We start from the raw sequence: 2,922 nt of genomic DNA on the forward strand, positions 1-2,922 counted from the left end.
CACACACACACACACACACACACACACACACACACACACACACACACACACACACACACACACACACACACACAAAAGCATCACAATCATCACAGACATTTTCTTTTCACCCCTCTGACACAGGATGTTTGGCCAAAGTAGACTCCATGACAACCTGTGTTCTGTTGTTCGCTGTTGTCCTCCTCATTGTGTCGCGGCCTTTTTTCTCTCTCCTCAGGCCTCCAGCAACACAAGAAAGGCAAGGAGCTGTACTGGTTCTAACGAGCCCTTAAGTCACTCTGACCTGCCATTACCAGATCCAATTAGTCCCTGGACCTGCTCCGCTATTGAAGCAGCGTGTCCCTTTATCCCCGCTCACACTGCATCTCCCCCCGCACCCCACTATCCATCCACCCCCTTGTTTCTGTTTCTAGCCTCCCTTGCCAGTATACAGCCTTGCTCCAGGTCGACGTGTGTGCACCATGGAGATAAAGCAGAGAGAGGGGAACGCGGCAGAGAGAGAGACACAGCGTCTGAACTGGCTGTGATCTGGGCTGCTGCTCTCTCTTTCTGAGCCTCTTCCATCCGGTCTCTGTGGTCGGCGCCGGCCGGTGCAGCACAGACCCTGGCAAGATGAGAGCGCCTGCGACCTGTTTGGGCTGAGAAAGACAGAATCACAGCAGATTCTTTGCAGAGGACGGTGGGACGGAGGGATGAACAGAGGGGCAGAGGGGATGAACAGCAGGAAGCAGGGATTTCTTCCAGCGGTTATCTCTGTCTCATGCTCTGTGTTGTCATTATCCACTTATCTGCATTTCACAAATGCAACATGCAGCAATACCCGAGGGCAGAAATGATGGCAGTTTATGCTTTGTGACGTTCATCATGAAGCCTTTTTTAAATATTATAATTAAATACTTCCCTCCAGAASAAAGTGTTTCTGTTTATCAGTATTGTTGTGTATTTGTAATTTGAGGCCAGTGTTCTGAAATCACTCTYCTTCAGTTTGTTGAGTTTCTTAATCTGGGAGGTGATTGAGCAGCCCAGGCCATKTATTTCTGATGGAATTTCTTATTTATCATTTGTTTAAAATGTTGCCAAATCATTTCTCAAAACCATATTTGTTCATGATCAAACAGGTGAAATCTGAACATCCAGTGAAGATTTTTATTTTTATTTTCATGTTGTTTTATTTTAGTTCTGTATTTATATGATGTCACATAGGTGGTATGGCCTAGAACTTTTTGAATATTTTGGGATTATCATTATTATATTTTTGTGCGTGTCATTTCTTTTTTTGTGTGTCTAAGGAGGTTGTAATGTTAATAAATATTTTACTGCACATTGTCTTGTTTTCTGCATGTTTACGGTAATTTGCCTGCATTTTTGAGCCATGCTGAATTTCAACATATTTTGCTTCAAATTAATTCAACTTTTATTTTTATCAAACGTTTATTTTACTTTATTACTTTAATTTTAATTTTATTTTTTAATTCAAACCATTTTCTGACAACTGGAGGTTTGTTTGTTAAACAGAGCTATGACTCCTTCGGCATGAAAAGGCCCCGAACTCATAAAAGACAATTTAAGAAAAAACAACTTGACTAGGAAGTCATATCAAACTGGTTTAAGTAAGATTATTTATCAGATAACAAATATATTTTAGCACAAAAAGTAAAAAAAATTGTTTGGTAGATTATTTCTTTGAATGTACAATGCTTCTTGGCAATACATCTTATGGTGGGCACCTGGGGGAAGCTCAAATCAAGTGTCAATAATAACAAAATAAGCTGATTGGCAGAGAAGATTTGGCTAATTTTTCATGCGTGCATCCCGCTCAGCTCTACTGCTCACCCCAACAAATACATGTTCCTAAATGTGACATCATTTAAAAGGAAATTTATAGGTTTTTATAACTGTATAAGATCTGTTGCCAAGAAACTTTGGTACAACAAAGAAACAATCTACCAAACACAAATTTTCTTTCTTTTTGTGCGGTTTACATTTTCTGCACAAAATGAGATTCTTAACATTTAATTGAACAGACAGGACGGATTACTTCCAACACCAGATCTTTTTTTAAACTTTAGGAAAATCTGCCTTTTTGGAAGCAAAATCTAAACAAACACTCAAAAAAAGATATGGCTCAAGACTTTTGCACAGTACTACACCTTGAATAGKGGGTTAATAGTGATCAATTTAAGTAAATGCAGTTAAAGTGTTGAGTTAAATTAAACTGATGAATTAGGACTCCTGAGTTTGTAATAAGTTTCTATCAAAGCACTTCCAGAAATCAAACAGAGCTCTGATCTTTTAAAGCAGAAAAGATGTCAGGTGCAGATGTTCTGCTGRCCTGCCAGATGTGCTCCAGGTTTTTGCTGCATGACTCCTCCTGTTTAACGGGCCTTCCATTTGAATTCCTGCTCACATTCACACTTTGTCACCTATAAAGTGGGAACGAACGCTGAACGCCAGCAATGTGCAACCGGAGAAGAGGCCAGCCTCTGCAGCAATGCTTCAAATGTTGCTATGTTATTGATCCAATAATCAGATTCTGCAGTATGCAAAGGTGTGCCAGCCTGGGCCGCGGCTGCCATTTGTCCTGTTAGTTCCTGTTCGAGAGGAGCCAACAATGCGATTGGCTTTAAGTTGGGGAAACTTGCAGACTAATGAAATTAGAAGCGTTTAACAGCTTTCCTCTCACTTTCCCCTTTCCAAATGTCTAATTGGCTTTTTCTCACATGATCCTTCAGGATGTTCTTCATAGTCACCGTGCCCACACGCAAATCTCATCACATTCATATTAATGAGCTGTTAATGAAATCTACACAGTTCTAATATTTGCCAAACATAATGCAGAAACTCCCACACAAATGCACTCATTATAAAGCTTATCATTTTCAAAATTCAAAATGACTGATTCTATTATTAAAATCTGCAAAT

General features: G+C 39.8%; 1 protein-coding gene across 1 annotated transcript in view; it reads left to right on the plus strand.

Moving 5' to 3' along the window:
* Positions 1-1,221, plus strand: part of vgll2b (vestigial-like family member 2b) — a gene marked incomplete at its 5' end in the record, with an annotated part of 7,779 nt that extends 6,558 nt beyond the window's left edge. Inside the window, 1 exon segment of the mRNA XM_014015438.1 lies at positions 218-1,221. Within this exon segment, the coding sequence (XP_013870892.1) occupies positions 218-261 (44 nt within the window).
* Positions 1,222-2,922: the final 1,701 nt, after the last annotated feature.

This window comes from Austrofundulus limnaeus, unplaced genomic scaffold, assembly GCF_001266775.1.
Source record: "Austrofundulus limnaeus strain Quisiro unplaced genomic scaffold, Austrofundulus_limnaeus-1.0 Scaffold2, whole genome shotgun sequence".
Taxonomy (NCBI): Eukaryota; Metazoa; Chordata; class Actinopteri; order Cyprinodontiformes; family Rivulidae; genus Austrofundulus; species Austrofundulus limnaeus.